Raw genomic sequence first — 20,263 nt, 5'->3', positions numbered from 1 at the left:
TTATATTCTTATTATCATAGTAAACATAGATAGACTCTACAATAAAAACTGACACACCTGTGACCTGATCACCATGTAGATTACTTTATATAGTGGATATCATTTCTGGTTTGTCTTTGTATTGCCCTGTTTTCACATTTCTGCTGCCATTTGAGCTTTGTGCTATACTCTTGTGTGCTACTGTACTTTTGCTTTGTAAACCTGAACTTTCCCCTTATGGGACTGATAAAGACATATCTTATCTTATCTTAATCTATCTTATCTTGAGAAAAAGAAAAAGACATAAAAACAAACATTAAAATACAGTACCATAACACAAGTAAAATCATAATGTGATATTAAAAACTTTTTATAACAAAAACATTGAGTCAAATCAAATAAATAAAAATGGCTTCAGTGTTGTGAGACGTGCATCTGCATATTCTACCAACTGCAGATGGGAGAGAGAAGACTTGCTAACTCCACAATAATCTCAATAATCTTAATAAGCTCTATTTGAGCTCACATGTCCATAGTTGCCAACACCTCAGTAAGAAAACTAGCTACAGCTGTCACAGATGTCCATATTATTGCATATTATTTGCACATCATGGCTGCACGGTAGATATGGTTAGCGCGCAGGCCTCACAGCTAGGTGATCCGGGTTCAATTCCACCCTCGGCCATCTCTGTGTGGAGTTTGCATGTTCTCTTGTGGATGCGTGGGTTTTCTCCAGGTACTCCGGTTTCCGCCCACATTCCAAAAACATTCCAAATTGTCCATAGGTATGAATGTGAGTGTGAATGGTTGTTTGTCTATATGTGCCCTGTGATTGGCTGGCCACCAGTCCAGGGTGTACCCCGCCTCTCACCCGAAGACTGTTGGGATAGGCTCCGGCACGCACGGGACCCTCAAATGAATGAATGAATTTGCATATAATGTATAATATATATTGTATATGTAAGAGAAGCAGTACAAAAGCAGCATAATTTTGTATGATGACAGCTACAAATAAACATCTTGATTCTTCTTTGCCAAAATAAAATGATTGTAATATTTTTCTATATTTCTAATCAGCCGGCACAGTAAGCCGAGACAGCATAATAATTACATCCACCCTTTATGTTGCAGGTGGGACTGCTTGCGTCATTGATCACTCAGCGTTCTCCCATCACATGTTCTGAAACACTGACAGCTAAGTGGCCGAGTCTGAATGAGGCTCGAGTGTAATGAGTAGTAATTTAATGAGATTAATAAACATTTATGTTCTCGATCCCACTCTGTAAAACAGGGCGAGTTCCACCCACGTGGCATCACACCTTGCTCACGCGTGATTCACGGATGCGTAGAGCTTCCAGTGTGCCACGGAAGCTGACTGCACACTGACCGCTTGGAACTCCTTTGGGGCGGGGCGGACCTCTCACCACCTACCCGCTTTTGAGAAAATATTGGATGTTGCCAGATTTAGTAACAAAATGGCCAAGTTAATGCATTTAATGCAATTATAAGCCTCGTATTGAGTTAACCTCCTGATTGGTTTCTGGGAAACAGCTAATATGTAATACATTTTCACCACATTCCCCATTTAACAGTATATTCCCTTTTTTTGACCAATTCCGCGATTCCGTCTGCCATTCCGTTAACGTCAAAATCAAAGGCCGTACCTGTTGTGTTTTTTTTAAGTGTGCAGGAGTAGGTGGTACATGACTAGGTTGTCTAAAGGTGTGCAGGACTGTGAAAGCTTTGGGAACCAGTTGTCGAGATCCTATTTTTAACCAAGGATTGAACTACTGCATGTTTTACTTTTATTTATAATGGTAAAACTGACCGCCCTAAGCAAGGGAAAACCTCTTGGAGTGTAATCGTACAAATGTTAGCACAAACTGCTATCTTTGTAGTCCACTAAAAAGCATCATGCATCTGTGCAGACATTCAAACAATCAATGATTTAAATCTTTCATCATGGATTTTCTTTGTACTAAGATACTACAAATATGGAGAAATACTCTCTCTATAAATAACTTTATGACCCAACAAGATTAGCAGTAAGTATTTCCCCCCATTATCTGATGCATGGACCTGCCCTTTCACCCCCCCATCTCATCATGGTGTGAGGCGGTGCATCCTTCCGTCAAGAAGGAGAAGGTCAAGGTGTTTCTCCATCTAAAAGGAACACCTTGAGTATTTCAAACACCCGACCTGGCAGTCATCAGGGGGATTGTTGGCAGGGCGGCAGATAGAAGCCATCTGTTGAATTACAATGTGGTCACATGATCGTGGACTTGTGGGCAAAGAATGTCAAGGCGGTTGGGAAAAGCTTGATCTTGAAGGTTTTTTTAAAGTGAGTCAAACAACCGTGCGATGACACCCTGTCAGGGTGTGAGGCCCTCGGCAGTAAATCAAATAGAGTACTACACACCTGCAGAGGGAAGCTCTTGTTGCAGTTGTCATCTGCATGCATGCATCACCACCACCTCCAGCTCAGGGATGAAGGGCATAACTACACACAAACCTCTTCCACAGGTCCCCTTCAAAGACCTCCACGGAGTCCATGGATTGTTGCCCTAATTAGTTGTAATATAACACAGAGCGGGGCTATCCAAATGGTGGCTCGTACGCCAACTCTGACCAACTCGGGAACGGGGCATAGCAGTTGTCCGACAGCCCACTAATCCCGCAACTGACTGGTCCGACAACTGACTAGTCCGACAGCCCACTCATCCGACAACTGACTAGTTCTACAACCCACTAGTTCGACAGCCCACTCATCCGACAACTGACTAGTCTGACAACTCACTAGTCCGACAGCCCACTAGTACGGCAGCCCACTCATCCGACAACTGACTAGTTCTACAACCCACTAGTTCTACAACCCACTAGTTCTACAACCCACTAGTTCGACAGCCCACTAGTTCGACAGCCCACTAATCCCACAACTGACTAGTCTGACAACTCACTAGTCCGACAGCCCACTAGTGCGACAACTCACTAGTCCGACAGCCCACTAGTGCAACAACTCACTAGTCCGACAGCCCACTAATCCAACACCTGACCAGTCCAACAACTGACTAGTCCAACAACTCACTAGTCCGACAGCCCACTAATCCAACACCTGACCAGTCCAACAACTGACTAGTCCAACAACTCACTAGTCTGACAACTCAGAATGTCTTCTTGCAACAAACATTCTTGCAGCTGATTCCTAAAAATCAAAGTGCTCCTGACTAGTGTTTTTGGAGCTTTTTAAAGAATAACTACGTCATTTTCTATCATCGGATCCAAAACGGCGACATCTAAGTGACTCTTGAGTTTTACTGTAATTGTGAAGAATTTTAATTAGGTTCTTTTACATTTACGTCCTGTAGATCATGGCTTCCAAATGAAAAATAGCAGTACCGACTGTGGAATGCATCTGATTAAGCAAAGCTGGATACAAATTCTGTTTTTCTTTTATTAACAGTTTTTGGGCAGTATATTTTTTGCATTTTATTGCTTGTGTTGTTACACATGTATTTTCTTAACATACTTGCACGTTCATACATGACATGTACCGTAGTCGTTTCCTACATAAGGAAATTCTGTTATAAGGAAAGATTAGACAACGCAAATATGATTCCTAACTAGAAAATACTTGCTGTATTCACTTGTACACATCATCAGCAACATACGTGGAATGAAGGGAGACTGGTTTTCGCCACATCGTGGTTTGAATTTGATCACGTCTAAAAAAAAATCATGCTGTTTCATGGCTGTATAAAGGAAATAAATATGCATATTTAAGCACATTTGAAGTATTTTTGGACTAAATTAATCATTTTCAAGCATGAAAATGGTCACTAGGTGTCAGTAAGGTACTGTGTTGTACAGTGAGACACACAAGCACCAGATTTGATTGCTGGAACAAAATTTGAATGAGATTTGAATGATCTCATGCGCAATAATCCCTAATAAAAACCCCGAAGAAAAACCTGGGCTACAGTTGCATGTCTCCTATATTGGCTAATAGGAGTGTGAAGGTGATTCCAGAGGTATTATTCCATGTCTAGAAGGCGCTAATGTTACTTCATGGAAATTCACCTACCACGGTTGTGTACAATAAACTACGATAAACAAAAACCCACCAAAAGTAGAAAAATAGAGAAAAAATGAATTACGTCACGAGAAAAAGCTAAAATGTTGATACTAATAACATACTGGATGTCGTTTTAATAATAAATTGTCTTTTTTTTATTGACAGACAGATAAAACATGACAGATAAAGGCCGCCACAATGGTCATTTGGGCGGTATCATGATGTGAGCACCCCATTCAGATGTAAAGATGGTTGTGGACAGTTCCTTAACAAATAACAAACCACAGCCTGGATGGATGAGAATACTCACAGGCACGAGTCACAAGATGTGATGTTGTGTAACTGCATCTTTTCTAAGTGCACTACTGTATGCCTGTACTGGTTCCTTCATGTGTACAAGTGCATTCCAATGCATTTAAAAGCTATGAGAGGCACATAACAGGGCTTGCAGCAGTGGTTCTCAAATGGTTTGGCTGTGGGAGTCACCATCACCCCTCAGTAACAATTAATGATCCAATTTTTTTACTCATACTCATATATATTCCATTTTCACACAAAGAGATGCAGCGCTGAGATGCTGACTCTCGATAGCGCACGCTTCTCTAGCGGTTATCTGCAGCTGTGTGTCTCCACGCTATGCCCTTCCTCTCCCACTCAAGCTTGACAGTCGCCCAGCAAGTCAATAGTGCAGACAAGAACGTGAGGTGCAATCATAGACATTGGATCACATCACTTACCCACAAACCACCAGTTTAGAACCACTAGTTTGGAGTATCAAAAATAAGAAATTTTAGGGTTTTTAATGGCTGCATCCATTATTTTTATTGTTGTTTTTGTCATTAGCCATTGTTTTTTGCCATGAACCAATAGCAGGCTGGACTGTATTGGTTCTGCTTGGAAAGCCGTGTGTGGCTGTGTTCTTTTCAGACTTGCTGTTTTCCATACCTTACTGGCGCCAGGCAGTAGATGCAGCTTGACGTAGGGGTCGGATAGGCCGTTGTGGTCCATTGGCTTGAGCCCCTGGAAAGAAACAAGGTATGATGATGACGCTTGGAAGGAAAGGTAGAATCGACATGACTTGAAGATAGTAATGCGCAAATAACGTTGTGTAAGCCAGTGTTTTTCAACCCTTTTTGTGGCACACCACTAACCAAAAATGTTCCAAAATGTCACCATGACCTCACACGTGCATCAATAAGTCTATGGGAGGAACAAGGTAGGTGTTGCCACACGGCCAGTTTTTCGTTCATCCAGTCTTGAAATTTAGTTTGAATCAAAAACAAACTTTGCTTAGTCCAGTGCCGATTGCTGGCCTCCATTTTTAAAAGTGAAGAACGTCTGGATCTGCGTGTTACGTCATATCTGAGCATGCGCTGAAAGAACGCACCCGGGATAAATTTAAACAGGAAAAGATCAAATTCAATCTTGCTAATATTTTATAATTAAACTCAGGACATGTTTTATATAGATATATATTTTCTTTTTTAATAAAACTGCACTTGTGAATGGCGTATAGAAGGGTTTAGATTCTGTTCCACAGATGGCGCTAATGCACACGAAAGCTGCTTGCCAACCGCCAATAAACAACAGAAGAAGAAAAACACCACAAAGAAGAACGCACCCTGACAACTTTCCGTTTGAGCGGGTACAAGATACCTCAATCGGATTGGTTAAAGGAATATTCCATCCCTGTTCAATTCTTTCCGTTTGAGCAAATAAACCAAATGCAATTGGAATATTTGGGTCCATGTATACTATTGACATAATATTTGCAAATGATGATTAATAAATGTTAATTATAAAAAGTGATATTGGATAATTCCTCACGGCACACCTGACGGTTTCTCAAGGTACACTAGTGTGCCGCGGCACAGTAGTTAAAAATCACTGGTGTAAGCAATGTCGCGTCCAGACGGAGCACACTGAGTCCGATGCTCTTATTCAGTCTTTATTGCCGATCTTAACACGCGAGCAGCCGTACCAAATTCCAGCACCACGCACTCATTATGCCTTAGGGCTCCACAACACTTCCTCATTATCCACCAATCACGGTCACAGCGGTGATGCGCAGTTCTACTAATGATTCAAATGAAATACCCTGGTAATGATGAGGTTTTATTGGGTTTTTTTAATTTAACCCCCCCATATCTATTTCTGAGCACACAACAACAGAAAGGCGTTATGGAAACACCCACCTACGCCGTCTATGAATGGAAGTGTGACTGTGGTGTTGAAGAGGAAATGTACCGTGGGAAGGCTGTATGGTAAAAGCAGATGTCAACAGAAGGTAGGTAGGAGGTGTCCAAAATGTGGCCTGGGGGGCTGGCTGTTTTTTTTTCAAATTGGTGGCTAAAATAAAGTGAATCAGATTCAGTGGCGGCGCTCATCGAGTCCCACTCACATTCATACCTATGGACAATTTGGAGTGGCCAATTAACCTAGCATGTTTTTGGAATGTGGGAGGAAACCGGAGTACCCGGAGAAAACCCACGCATGCACGGGGAGAACATGCAAACTCCACACAGAGATGCCCGAGCGGGGAATCAAACAGTGTTTTGTGTTTAAGTTTTTCTCCTATGTGTTGTGTAGTTTTTACCCGACAGGATACACACGCCGGGGAGAACATGCCCACTCCACACAGAGATGGCCAACATGCTAACCATTAGTCCACCGCGCGGCCCCGTCATTTACATTTCTTTGATTCACTTCTGTCCAGAATCAATGAGACACTCAGCTGTTGTACTGCTGTCCCGAGTCAATATACGACTCCAATATCCGGGCGAGCCGTGACCCTCCTTCTGTCTGCTGTCTTATTTCCTCTTATTGACCGAGCAGCCTGGCTCAATTATGACCGCCATGTCTACATATCACACTTGTATCATTCAAATGATTTCAGCCATTTCAGCCATCCATCCATCCATCCTTCCATCCATCCATCCATCCATCCTTCCATCCTTCCATCCATCCATCCTTCCATCCTTCCATCCCTCCCTCCCTCCCTTTCTTTGAATGGAGAGCTGCGCTTTCAATACTGGCTTGATCATAATTAAGAGGGTTGCAGACAGATGACCAAGGCAGATGGGCAACATGCATCAGAATGTCCATTCGCCGTCTGGCTCATGCGTAATCAATCATAAGACCGGCTTAGAATAGATCAATCACCCGCTACCTTTTGGAGCTTGGAAGTAGCATTCTGAACTCAAAGAGGGGATTGGAACATACCAATATAATGCACCACTGTGTTTTGGTTTTCAGCCTGGGACAAAATTCCCATGGCAGCAGATAAATGTGTTTGGGCGAATTATGCTGGTCCAGTGTGACGCGACCGGGACAAAAACCCACATTGAACCTCTTGTAGCAGAGGTTGGACCAACGGGTGTGCCCTCATCTCCAGCACCCTGGAATAACCTTTTCCACTGAGGCTAAAGAGTGTGATCCGGCTATAGAACACACCCTCCTCCACCACCCCGGTCGGCCAATACAAAGGTACTGTTCCCGACTTCCACGCAATGTTGAAAAGACGTGTCAGCCAAGCTAGTCCCTCAACATCCAGAACCTCGAGGACGCTCAAAGCAGCCCTGATGCTCCGATAGAGTGGAGGGGGCCACCTCCTGTGGCTGTCACGGTGCACTGGAAAACTGCTCCAAGCAGTCCCGGTGCTGCCATTGTTCATGTTGGTTGATGGTGATTAATAACAGTAATTAATCGATGTGTTCTGAGCTGATGAATATAAACTTTGATCAGTTGTAGAATTACTTAACACATTTAACACACAATTAACACACACTGCAGCATCTGCAACATCCACACGTCACTCACTGATGCTGGCAACACCAATGTCCAATAATGCCTGGCACCCTTTCACTTCCATATTGCATGTATTATCATGCATAGTAGTAATACCATAGTTCATAGTTCATAATCTATGTTCACAATCTTGTGAGATCATGATACGAGATCTCATGGGACCCCCAACATTTAATACATATTTTCGGGCTGTCAATCAAGTAAATAATTTAATTGTGATTAATCACATTGTGTGCAGTGAACTCTGAATGAATCATATTTCATCACAGATAGAAATCTCTGTGGTAAACAATTCAATGTGCAACTACAACAATAACTACATCAAATTTTATGTAAAAGGATGTCAATTTAATATGGGCCATTATTTAAAAAATATACAGTCAAAAAGCATATTTTTAGGTTTTTAGGTTTTTTTTAATTACAGTGTCAGCTCAAGGTAAGAATTGGTTTTTCATGGTACTGGTTGTAAATTCTAAATGTTTGGTAGTATTAATGCCTATTTAGGAACATTGAGAGAATTATTATTAAACACTTGCCACAATAAACCTTTCCTTCATGAAATGTACAAATGAAAATGAAAACACATTTTATTTTACAACAGGACAATAGTCAAAGTTACAAACTCAATGGAATTTCATTTCCCTTTTAAAACACAATCATTAAAATTAGGGCTGTCAATTCATTAAAATATTTGATCGCGATTAATCACATGTTGGTCCATATTTAACTCACAATGAATCACATTTAATCGTAGATAGAAATATGTTTTTATGTATAATAAGTAGGGGAAATCTTTTTGTGATAAACAATTCAATGTACAACTACAACAATAATTACATCAATGTAATGTAAAATGTAAAAAGATATTAATTTGGGAACTTTGGGCCATTATTTAAAAAAAATACAGTCAGCAAGCATATTTTTATATTACTATTTTTCTTTACTATTAGCATATTAGCTCTAAAAGTCGCCCACAAACATTCAGTAAATACAAAATGTGAGCGACCTCTCACACTGACACAAACATGATTTTTTTTTTATTTTAGTGTCAGCTCAAAATAAGATTTGCTTACTTATGATACTGGTTTTAAGTTCTGAATGTTTGTGAGTAAAAAGCCTATTTAAGAACATTCAGAACAGATTATTATTAAAGAATTGCCCCAATGCAGCTTTCCTTCATGAAAATGAGGGAAAAATTCCCAATACCCAAAATACCTAAAACATATGGCAATAGAAAGTAATCATTATATTACAGTTATATTATTGTATTCCAAATACTGTAACTATTATCAGAAATCGCATCATTTTTGAATGTCTAATGCGCGCTGCGATTTGTCCTACTTTTTTGAGGGTCATTGAACGCACCATCAAATGTTGCAAAGTTGTGTATGGATGTACATATTTGGATGTATTTTACCCCTTTTTCTTTCACCTCATACTTGCTCCCGAATGCTGATACTATGTGGGAATGCATAAAGATAAGATTTGATGACTTTGAGTGCTAATGTGCATCATTGTGGCAGTTCCATGCTAAATGGCTAATGCTAGCACAACAATGGACTTCAGCCACGGTCATCCCATTGACAGCCCGTCAATCGCAGCTGGAACTCCAATTTTAGCTGGCAGTTCATGCAAAAATCATCAGAGAGATGATAAAAATGTAAAAACCCAAGGTAGCACTGTATATGACAATAAAAACAATACCTGTATACCATTATATTTATCAATATACATCCTTCCTTTTGCTACTGTTGCTGACGTTTGCATTTGTGTTATTTAACGTGATTTGGAGTGTAAACTAATGGGAGTTAAATACAGCCAGCGTTCATTATGTGTCAGATGTGTGGGGACATAGGGTTAACATCTGCTGCAGACGCTTCCAAGTACACTGATTGCCATTGTGCACGAGTGTAATGGAGGAATCGGACAGCTTTTTGGGAGACCTTGGATGACGATCTACCGGCCCAGTCTTGAAAAATCTGTTTGACACTCATGTGGTGCGCTAGGAGGGTCTGCAGCCAAATTTCTCTCTCTCTCCGCCTCTCGCCCAAAGACAGCTGGGATAGGCTCCAGCACCCCCGGTGACCCTTGTGAGGATAAGCGGTAGAAAACGAATGAATGAATGAATGAATGCTAACTGGAAAACATGCTAACGGGGGTATGCTGGCCATGGTTCCACTGCATTACTGTTCTTGTCACATAGGTTTTCTAGCTTGTGCTTCCATTGCTAATAAAATAATGGTAATGGTAATGGTTTGATTTCATTTGAACATGCATCAGATTACAATTGAGTGCATCCCATAATCAGTTCCCAGTTCCACATGTCCAAAAGGAGTAGGAAGAAGCAAAGCTTATTAAATCCTACCCCTCCATCTGGTACTTTTACAATCAGTAATTGTTACATTTGTTCACTTCCTGCTTTCCATAATACAGTTCAAGTTTTTTGTTTTTTTTTTGTTTTTTTAAAAAAAAAATAATGACAGATAATGACATATACCTAATTATGAGAAAGAAAGAAAAACAAGAAAGAAAATAAGAAAGAAAGAAAACAGTGTATAGGTGTCAACTCTTTCTCAGTTTCTTTAGGCAGTTTTCATATTTTTGTTAACGTTCCAGTGATTTATGTGTGAATCTTGATAACAAAATGTCGATATACACAAAGGTTTGGTAAGTATGAATGTGTACGACTGCCATTCTACAGGTCAGGTAGTGTATTTATAGTCTATACTTAGACATGGTTAAGAGGGAAAAGGAAGTGATTACAATTTGGTTTGAATCCTGACAACAACAGAGATACATCCAAGGTTTTTTTGTCCAAAATAAAGCACATGCAGGAGGTGGATATTTATGACAATGTCCAATTTATAGCCTTGGCAGAGGGTTACACTCTTTGTACCGAGTGTCACTATAATTTGTGACTCATCATCTTCAGTTATTGCTCAATCTGGGTGTGTTGTCGCTTGTTTGTTTGGTGCTGTGTGTGATTGCCCGATGCGAGGAAATCGTGCTGTTGCTTTGATTTCCCGCGTCACTATCGGCCTCCCGATCAGCACGGCATACGTCTTCATTATCATACCTCACTGCTGTGGCAAAGTGCAGGCGGGCGGCCACACATCAGTCACTGTGAGCTGCACAAAATGCTTGGTGTGTGTGTGTGTGTGTGTGTGTGTGCGCGCTGGGGGATCAGTGATTTCATTCAGAACCGGACGATGCTAGGCTGGTGTTAATGAAGGGGTTCATGTTCAGAGGTTGGTCTTGGGGGGGCCATATGGGATCAGCGCAGGTGTCCGGTCAAGGCCACTTGACGAAAGCGCCCGAGTGATGGAAGCGGGTAATATGGAGAGCCGGTAGATGGGTCCAATTCATCACCGACGAGTGTCAACGTTGATGATCCCGAGGCTTTAGGGAGGGAGTGGAGTTGGTGTGGCGGGGGGCGCCAGCAGGGATCACGCGGGGACATATTGATTGGGTAGAAAAACACAGCACATGGGTTGATTTGGGATTTTTATCAGCAGAGGTGGTCCAAAGTGGTTAGATGACTGGTTTGTGATTGCACACGGCACAAAACAGCAGACCCTTGCCTTGGCGGCGCTCATGGAGAGAATGCGGCCATTGTTGAGCTCAGTTTTACACAAGCTCCAGTGTCTTGTATGTAGCTTCCTTACATACTCCATTTAATTAACCACAAGTCCTTGGTAGGCACCGGGTACGTGGTCTACAAAAGCAAATAACTGCTTGTCTATTAATTTAGTAAAAAAAGCCAACCTAATGTAGCTTTTATCCATATTGTCCAGGTACAACATCCAAGTAAATACACATATTTAGTCAATCTCTCCTCATATGTTGCTAGATCTGGTATTAATAATTGGCCAATCTGCCTTTACATTGGACAGGAACATAACCATTTTCACTAACTGGAAATGATGGAAATTACTGCCGGGTCAAAAGCAGGTAAAGCTGTCTGCAACCTCCATGTTTGGATCGACTTTATCTACCTCTACATGTACTTTAAATTAACTTTCAGGTGTATTGAAGGTGCTGTCTTGGTTAGTTGGCTACTATGTTACACTCTTCTGCACTCTATGTGTATGATAGCGGCCCCGCCTCCACCCTCCAAGAGAAATAGACTATATGACTGAGCTCACTCCATTGATGCCTTTGTTCTATGGATCAAACGTGCCAAGATGCTGAAACCAATGCGCATGTGAAGACGAGCAAAAAAAGACATAGTACATAAATAAACATGGTAATATCATTAAGGCCGGCAAAATGAACCCATTAATTAATTCATAAATGATTATTGTTCCAAGCCTAGTGCCCATGATACTCTTTTTTTCTGAACAAAAAATCTTGTCACATTTAATATCTTGAGATTTTGTGACTCCCCTAGTTACGTATACATTTTCACACTTAGATAGCAGCCTCTCTCCAATTCAATTATTGCCTGCTACCAACACCCCATCCTCGCTGCAGTTTAGGTAAATAAAGTTGCAAATGCGGCTGTGTGCAATTACCACACAAGCATCATCTCCAAATGGTCTTAGCTCGCATTACTTGCAGTGGAAATCAGTGAATTGCTAATGCTGGATGAACAGTTTGCTCCGTGCCGCTCTTACAACATTGGTTCTGTTGTTCATAAATGACCATGTGGTCAAAAAGCTCCCTTTCATGATCTCATTATTACAGTTTAATACTGTAGATACTGTATAATGACTTTTCACATTCAGGAAATAACAGGCTCTCTCCAATTATTGCCAGATAGCCTCGGCTAGCAGGCTTTGTAGGGAAAATCAGTAAATTGCTGGCTGTGCAAACACGTCAAGATAAATGAGTCCAAACCCTAAATAACATCACCCACTCCAACCACATTTAATCAATGCAGCCACCAGGCTGAGCTGTCTGCTTCGTAGGGATGCCGTTTAAGCTTAAATTAATCAGCTTAAACTGGAAATTGCTTGACCTTTCCCGGCCCTCTTTCGCCCGTATATGTGCCTGTCACCATTTGTGGCTGTAGTGTAACAAATGCCAGCGATTAGTTGACTGACCTCGGCTATTAATCATTGATTTTAGATATATAGTGCTTTAGTCTGACAGAAGAGCACGTTCAGTACATTTGGTAAGGGGGGGGGGGTCTGAGGGTGAATATCAGGGTTCACAGGGTGTGGATGCGCTTGTTTATATAAAACGAAAGGGAACTGCTCGGGATTTTTTACGGATATTAGTCACTTACCTTCTTGTATCTGGGAACAGGAAGCTGTTTGCACATATCAAATGGCAACAGAAAGGCGGAGTGAAAGCATGCAAAAGAAGAAAAAGGTGGGAAGAGACAACATAATGATTATGTCAAATTAAAGATGCAAAATAAAACAAGGACACCGAATATAAAGACAAGCACATACGATAGAATATGAAAAAAATGTTTCCTTCGTATTGGAATCTTTGTCAGCAGTTCAAGCGGCCTCTCACTTGCCCCGTTTGTCACAGACAGATGGCCACTCATTGACCTCCTAAGCTGTGGTCACCAAGGTTGCGCCTTCTCCACATTCCCCCATTTGTCACTGGGCAACATTCTCGCTTCTTATTGGTAGTAAATAGAGGGTGTGGGGGGGTGCAAGGCTCGGGGGTGGATGAGATCCGCCTGGAGTTCCTCAAGGCTCTGGGTCCTGTTGGGCTGTCTTGGCTGATAGGATTTTGCAAAATTGCATGGACATTGAGGGTGGTGTGTCTGAATTAGAGACCAGAGAGATGGTTTCCTAGGGAATCCAGAGGGCGTGTTCCAACGATCGCGGCATCACACTCCTCAGCCTTTATTCAGAGGTACTATAGAGAGAAGACCGTCTGCCGGATAGTGGGACCTTGGATTCAGGACTAGTGTGGTATTGGTCCAGGTCGTGGAACTTTGGACCAGATCTATCCACTCAGCAGGGTCCTGCTGGTGTGGGTTTATGCCTAACCAGTCCCAACCATGTGTTTTGTGCACTTGTGGTGGCTAGCCAAGGAGGAGACTGGTGGCTACAGAATTGGGTCTCTGTTTTTTGCAGATGATGTGGTCCTGATGGCGTCATCGGGCCGTGGTCCTCAGCTCTCGCTGGATCAGTTTGCAGCCAAGCGTGAAGAGGCTGAGGTGTATCAATAATCAATATCATTTCCCTGCGGATTACTAAGCCCTGTGGCGTCGACTTCCTAGCGTCCACCCTGATCTTAACCCTGATTTAAAGGGGCGTAATGGTGCATTTACTGGTAATTGGTATGTTACGGACGCGTATCGAGGCTGAGATCAATCAGCACCTCCAAATCAGAGACCATGGTTCTCGCTCCGAAAAGGCTGGAGTGCCATCTCTGGACCAGTTGTGATATGGTGCCCCAAGTGGAGGGATTTCAGGACCTTGGGGTATTGTTCATGAGTGAGGGACAGATGGAACGCAAGATGGACAGATGAATTGGTGCGGCATCTGCAGTGATGCAGACTCAGCAACGGTCCATTGTGGTGAAGAACTGAACTTTCCTACCCTTACCTGTGGTCATGGGCTTTGGGTAGTAGGGACAAGGTCAGCTGAAATGAGTTTCCTTTGTATGGTGGCTGGGCTCCCTTAAACGCGGGTCACAACCCACTTGTATTTGCGTGCTGTCTACCTGCAAAATATGGGCAAAATTTGGGGATCTGTACGTGGTGAAAGTGCCTCAGTGCCCCTGACATGACGTAGCACTTTTAATGCAAGAGGAACATTTGCTGTGTTGTGCCCTCTGCTGCGAGCCGCAAAAAATGTACAGTCCAGAAACATGCGGGCCGAGATGGGACCCCTGCTGGGACCCCTGCTGGGACCCCCGCTTTTGAGATGGATTGAGAAGCACTGTCATCTGGGAAAAAATGGAGAAAAATGTGGAGTAGAGGCACTGCTCCTCCTCGTTGAGAGGAGCCAGATGAAGTGGTTCAGGCATCTGGTCAGGATGCCTCTGAACGCCACCCAGGTGTTAAGGTGTTAAGACCACGGCCAACATTGTACATAAAGACACACATGCATGCACACAGGTGGCTCGTACGGTACATCTACACATAATCCTACAACACTGCCGCATACGCATATATAGTCAGATCAGGAGGACTACATTATAATATGACAATGTGCAATTTAAGCATATATTTAAATGTATATGCTTACATTACCTACAGGTACATATACTTCACACTTGCACATCTATACACACACATCACCATAAGCTAGTCTAGGATGTCCTCACTGCAATTTGTCACTTGGAATGTCAGGGGAGTCGGGTCTCGAGAAAAATGACAAAAAATGTTTAACCATCTAAAGAATATCCAAGCAGACATTGTCTTATTGCAAGAGAATCACATCTCCAAAGCAGCTGCCCATACATTTCACTCACCAGTTTCCACATATGCATATACGTACTTAGCAAACTACAACTCCAAACAGAGGGGCGTAGCCATTTTAATTAGCAGGAGGGTCAATTTTACACTGCACAGCAATATTACAGACGTAGAAGGTAGATATATAATAATTCACATATTTGTTGACAATGTAAAATTTTGCATTGCCAACATATATGGCCCTAATGTCGATGACCCCTATTTCTTTCACACCTCTTTTTCTGAGAGTAAGTGGTGCGAAGCTGATGAATGACGACTACTGGCATTTTGTCACCTCTCCGGGCACAGAAGAGGGAGTCATCTGCATCTGCGGTTCAGAAGGCAGCGGATGTGGCTGGAGGAGCCAAGCAGAGGTGGATAAACCTGCTTTTCCTTAAGGTTTTCAGTTAATAATAGGAGAAGACTAGAAATAAATACATTGTAAAATACAAAAGGTCAGTTGTGGATGCCAGCATTTTGTTCATGTTCTGGTGAAACAAACATATTGGCTTTCTTTGGTACAAAAATGAGTAGCTCTTGGCCATTTTCCTTTTGTAAAAGTAGATCTCACAAGACAAAACCTTGGTGACCCCTAATATAGTAGCTAGTGGCACAATACAATGACAATAAAGGCCATTCTGCTTCTGCTTCTGACATGTAAACATTAACAAAGCATGTATGTGATCGGTAACGGTATCAGTATTGTCTGATTTCACTCATGGATTATCGGGATTGGCAGCATGAACATCCCCGATAATCATTATTTCCATGAGTAATTTTCATTGAGCATTATCACCACGACGTGAGACAACACAGACAATGCATAGAAAAACAAGAATTGCGAGGCTTACATTTTTCTCCTTTAACATAAAACACCCACCCGCCCCCATCCGTTCAGTAGGGGTGACATTAGGTGTGAGGTTTTAACATTAATTCAACATACTGGCTCACCCGTGTTGATGTGCTCAATATAATGATAATGATATCGATATAATATTCCCTGTGGCATTTAGCTTTGCAATCTTATTTTTAAATTAAGTATCTACTAAGCGCTGAATCAATGCACAGAGTGAACTCCCTTCCTGCTTGTTTGGAGATGAGAGACAAGGAAAACAAGCACATATATGATAATATATGGAGGCTGGAAAAATGATTCAATGTGATTTATTTATTTAATTATTTATTAGTTAGCACAATACTTTTTTTTCCTGAATGAGAAACATGACAGGTCTGCATGGCTGCACGAGTGGTTTGCACGCAGGCCACACAGCTAGGAGACCTGAGTTCGATTCCACTCCCCGGCCATCTCTGTGTGGAGTTTGCATGTTGTCCCCGTGCATGCGTGGGTTTTCTCCGGGTACTCCGGTTTCCTCCCACATTCCAAAAACATGCTAGGTTAATTGGCCACTCCAAATTGTCCATAGGTATGAATGTGAGTGTGAATGGTTGTTTGTCTATATGTGCCCTGTGATTGGCTGGCCACCAGTCCAAGGTGTACCCCGCCTCTCGCCCAAAGACAGCTGGGATAGGCTCCAGCCCCCTAACAACTGTCCGTCATGAGGATAAGCGGTATAAAATGAATGAATGAATGAACGAAACATGACACTCCTAGTGGCGACTACAAAAAAATTTGCATCCCACCACCTTTTAGGCTGTGGTCGCCAAGGTTACGCTCTCTCGACACATCTCATTTGCCACTCAGCAACATTATCTATCTCTACTGGTAGTATGTATTTCACCTCATTTGACGCCCAGGTATTGAAGTGAAGAAACACAAGCAGAAGGAAGATGTTCACGGGCAAGGAAGTGGAAATGTTTGTGTTCTGTGGAACGTGTTAGTGTGGGTGTGCTGGGAAATGAAATGGCAAGCCGCAGGAGAACGAGCCGAGTGAAAAGACGGCAGCGGCGTGTTAAGGTAGGTTGTAGTGTAGGCGACGAGGAATTAGCAGGTCTCAGACCTTCCACTGAGCACTGAGACTGTGTCTGATTCATGAGCATTTTTATCAGAACAGAAATAAATCAAAAATACCTGTAAACACATAAATGTAATGCCAAGTCAGTATCAGTATGTCAGTATCTCTCATATGTGAGTACACCCCTCTTGTCAAGGTACAATACTAGAGAAATAAATCAGTGTACAGCTTTGTATTGCAGTACATATTTACCATCAACACACAGCTAGTATTGTGTCAATAGCGGGTGAGTAGTACTCCCAGTGAACATCCGCTTGGGCAGTATCTGCTTCGCAATGTCAAAGTTCATGTTGGAATTCATGTTCCTTCTCAGTGAACCGCAGCTTCCCTGCACTCAGAGCACTCATGACCAGTACTAGTGTTGCCAGCTATGTAGACAATAATGGCTGCGTGTTGATAGTAAATCAATACTGCTATACAAGGTGTACACAGACCACTCCAAAGTATACCCATTCATAACAATACAGACAATAATGTTACTGCTACAGTCACCACCAATATAGTGGACATGATAAGAGAAAATAAGACATTTAAAACATAAATTAGACTCATGCTCATGTGTGTTGCTGTAAACGTGTTCCAGTTGACTGGCAGGTGGAGAACAAGCGATGTTGAAGCCTGCTGTTCCGGTGATCAAGTCTGGTGCTTGTGTGTTTCACCAAAAATTAAAGTAATATGACTGACACCTAGTGACCAGTGTAGAATATACTATTATACTATTATATACTATTATACTACAGTAAACCTCGGATATATCGGATTCAATTGTTCCCACTGGTTTTGTCCGATATAAGCGAAATCCGTTATATGCGTATACCGGAAAATGTCCGTTTTACGCATATATCGGATTTATATCCGGTATATGCGTAAATCGGATTTTATCCGTTATATCCGCACTTCCTTGACTATGTTTCCAATGTACCTGGACTGGGCAATGAAAAGAGACGTAAGGTAATGAGAATTTAACTTTATTGGACTCTGAGCATAACAAATTGTTAATTAAGCTAGGCCCTGTTACGCCCGTCAGGCCTACGTTATTTCCAATAGTGAGGTTAAGATCTCATTCACTGCTGTGCTAGTATTATTGACGTCACTCACTTTTATATTTGTCCTAAATCTGGAGCCAGGAGAAAGACAATAGCCAGTGACATCAACAAGATTAGCAAAAGTAAGGCCTACGTGATCTTAACCTCACTACTGTTTTGGGATTTGGCCTCATGTAGACCTAGGGCCTACCCTTCCTGCCACATTCATTACACGGACGCGCAATGCCATGGGGGAACTTTCTTTGATCCATGTTCACAGCCAAAGCTGAAGATTATAACATCTTTGTATGAATTACAGACATGTACATGAGCATGTACAACGAAAAAAAAAAAAAAAATTCAAATCTGTAGAAATGCCTTCTTGTTGCTATTAGGGAGGTTTAGAAACCAAACGATAAACGTAAACGCAAACGATAATGACGTCACATGCTATTGACAAGTCGGCAAGTTCCCATACATTTCAATAGCATGTGACGTCATTATCGTTTGCGTTTACGTTTATCGTTTGGTTTCTAAACCTCCCTAATAGCAACAAGAAGGCATTTCTACAGATTTGAGAATTTTTTTTTTATTTCGTTGTACATGCTCATGTACATGTCTGTAATTCATACAAAGATGTTATAATCTTCAGCTTTGGCTGTGAACATGGATCAAAGATGGATCAAAGGCCACGATGCGGCCATCCGATATATGTGAGGGAAATTGGAACGGGACTGGAGATTTTGTCCGAAATAGGCGAAATCCGTTATAAAAAATCCGATATATGCAATGAATTTTTATTGGAAATGCATTACAGAAAAATTGGTTCTTTTTTATCTGTCCGTTGTGAGCGAGTTTCCGATATATCCGAGTCTGATATATCCGAGGTTTACTGTATTATACTAATGCATCTTCTAAATGCCTTATATTATTTGTATTGTACTTCATTTAGACATTTCTATGCATGAAAATGTTTCATTTAGGCCAAAACATATGTCAAACTTGCTTTAATATGCAAATCTTTGACTGACAATAAGTAGGAAACAGCATGGTTTATTACATATTTCAAAAACGCAGTAGAGTGAGACCACAAAATTTGAAGTGTGAAGTGGCAAAGGATTACTGTATAATTACACATTTTCTTCCTACTGTAGAAGGAAGAAAAAAATTAAGTTTCAAAAGCAACATTTCCATTTACAATAAATCCGACACCGTATGATGCAACACATGGCGTTAAAATAGAATTCAAATGAGCTCCTTCCACCAGCAATTTTCTTGGCAGCTCGGAGGTCAGTGTCGATAAAATGAACAAAGCTTCTTGACAAGGCGCCATCATGGCAATGTTTTATCGCAGCGAGGGGGGGGGGCGTCTTGCAGGAAGGAACAAGCAACAAGGGCGTCAGTTCTGTCAAATCAAGTTGTTGGAGTAACATTCATTTAAGGAAATGTCTCTCACCCCATTGACGTCGCCGGTGAAGGAATTGATTAAGTGCTAACTACAGGGCCCATTTGTCCGACTCTTCTCATCTTTATTGGGAGAAAGAAATCAATATCATTTCCCTGTGGATTACTAAGCCCTGTGGCGTCGACTTCCTAGCATCCACCCTGAACTTAACCCCGATTTATAGGGGCGTAATGGTGCATTTACTGGTAATTGGTATGGTACGGACGTGTATCGAGGTCAGACAGGAGATGTAACTGCCACGCATTATAGTCACGCGTTAAGTGCGTAAACAAATCCAGTGCAGTCCTGCCTTTGGCTAAGCCTGAGCTTCAAAACCCTCATCTGTTTGGGAAATATGGTGAAATATGTAAAGGGACAAAACAACTATTAACTCAACACTACCAAAACCAAAACCTTAAATCCTGGGTACGTACTACATTGTGATTATGGCGTACCGTTACACCCCTACTTGAGTGTTGTCAGGGTATTTGTTCCTTCCTCGTAGGCGGAAACAGATGCGCAAAAGGCAGGCTGGGGGTGGAAATAACATCGTTTGTCTTTAATGAAAAGGCGGAGGAAAGGCAGAGGTGGTAA

At 41.9% G+C, this 20,263-nt stretch overlaps 1 protein-coding gene across 2 annotated transcripts in view; it reads right to left on the bottom strand.

Annotated features, from left to right (window-relative positions):
• doc2b (double C2-like domains, beta) overlaps positions 1–20,263 on the bottom strand; it is a 118,501-nt gene that overhangs the window by 35,129 nt on the left and 63,109 nt on the right. The window contains exons 4-5 of one of the 2 annotated variants that reach the window (XM_078787988.1): positions 13,089–13,112; positions 4,997–5,071 (exon numbers count right to left, since the gene is read on the bottom strand). In XM_078787988.1, the coding sequence (XP_078644114.1) occupies positions 4,997–5,071; positions 13,089–13,112 (99 nt within the window). The remainder of the gene's footprint in view (positions 1–4,996; positions 5,072–13,088; positions 13,113–20,263) is intronic. The other variant, XM_078787989.1, reaches the window with a different exon arrangement.

This window comes from Doryrhamphus excisus, linkage group LG21, assembly GCF_037039965.1.
Source record: "Doryrhamphus excisus strain RoL-2023G ecotype Guam linkage group LG21, RoL_Dexc_Guam_v1.1, whole genome shotgun sequence".
Taxonomy (NCBI): Eukaryota; Metazoa; Chordata; class Actinopteri; order Syngnathiformes; family Syngnathidae; genus Doryrhamphus; species Doryrhamphus excisus.
This window is presented reverse-complemented; position numbering and strand designations above follow the sequence as displayed.